At 50.4% G+C, this 1,056-nt stretch overlaps 1 protein-coding gene across 1 annotated transcript; it reads right to left on the bottom strand.

The window, feature by feature from the left end:
- Nucleotides 1–175: 175 nt before the first annotated feature.
- On the bottom strand, nt 176–986 carry LOC108357736 (putative ATP-binding protein BRA1187/BS1330_II1178; the record flags this gene model as incomplete). Its single annotated transcript, XM_017608805.1, has 1 exon — nt 176–986. A coding segment is annotated over exon 1 (811 nt), but the record flags the coding sequence as incomplete, so codon positions are not given.
- Between the last annotated feature and the right edge of the window lie 70 nt (nt 987–1,056).

The raw sequence follows: 1,056 nt of genomic DNA, 5'->3' as shown, positions 1-1,056 counted from the left end.
GATGCTGTTTTCGCGCAGTGAACTTAAAAATGCTTCTGATAACAGGCTTGGGCTGCTAACCCAGAAAGGATTAAACCAACGCACATGCACACCGGCTTCCCATACCAGTAATCCACCTATCAGCAGTGTCCACTGCATCAGACGAATACGCTGCTTATCCGTCATAACGCCATACCTCCCAACCGCGTGTAAGTTTTAATTTCTTGCCATAATGCATTGTGTAAGGCGTTGAATGCTGGCGACGTACGCATTGAGTCAAAGTCTCGTGGCCGTGGAATATTTACTTCGTACTCAGCCACCACCCGACCAGGGCGTGCTCCCATCACTACAATGCGATCTGACAAATAAATGGCTTCAGCCAAATCGTGGGTCACAAAAAGCACAGTTTTTTTGTGGTCTTCCCAATAGGCGTTAAACATTTGCTGAATAAACATCCGCGTCTGCGCATCTAAGGCGCCGAAAGGCTCATCCATCAAGATCAGCTCGGGATTGGTCACCAGCGTACGAGCCAGTGAGACGCGTTGACACATGCCGCCTGAAAGCTGTGAAGGAAAATGGTTTTCATAACCCGCCAAACCCATTTCAGCGATCATTTTGCTGGTGCGCTGCTGCTGCTCCGACTGTGCAACTCCAGCGATGTCCAATCCAAGCGCCACGTTTTGTTGCACCGTGAGCCAGGGCAAAAGCGCATGCTGCTGGAACATGTAACCGAGGCTTCGCCCCACGCCGTGTTGATTGTCGGCAAGGGTAATTGAGCCGGATTGCACCTCTTGCAAACCGGCAATAAAATTCAGCAATGTGCTTTTGCCGCAGCCACTCGGCCCGATAATGCTGACGAACTCTTTGTCATTTACGTGCAATGTCAAATCTTTGAGGATCTGTTGCACAGGTTGTTTGCCCTGCTGAACACTAAAGCTCAGCGTTTGAATTTCTAGCGCTCGTTCCTGCCGTTCAGAAGACAGAATAGGGTCAGGATTCGAACTCATGGCGCATACCGCAGGTTGTGATAGAAATGGGCTAGTGCCGCTTCTGCGACAATGCGATCCTCTTCCGCGG

The sequence above is a fragment of the Rhagoletis zephyria genome, unplaced genomic scaffold (genome assembly GCF_001687245.7).
Source record: "Rhagoletis zephyria isolate East Lansing unplaced genomic scaffold, Rhagoletis_zephyria_1.1 Rzeph_scaffold_83315, whole genome shotgun sequence".
In the NCBI taxonomy this organism is placed as follows: Eukaryota; Metazoa; Arthropoda; class Insecta; order Diptera; family Tephritidae; genus Rhagoletis; species Rhagoletis zephyria.
Note: the sequence above shows the minus strand (reverse complement) of the source record. Positions and strands in the feature narration are given on the sequence as shown.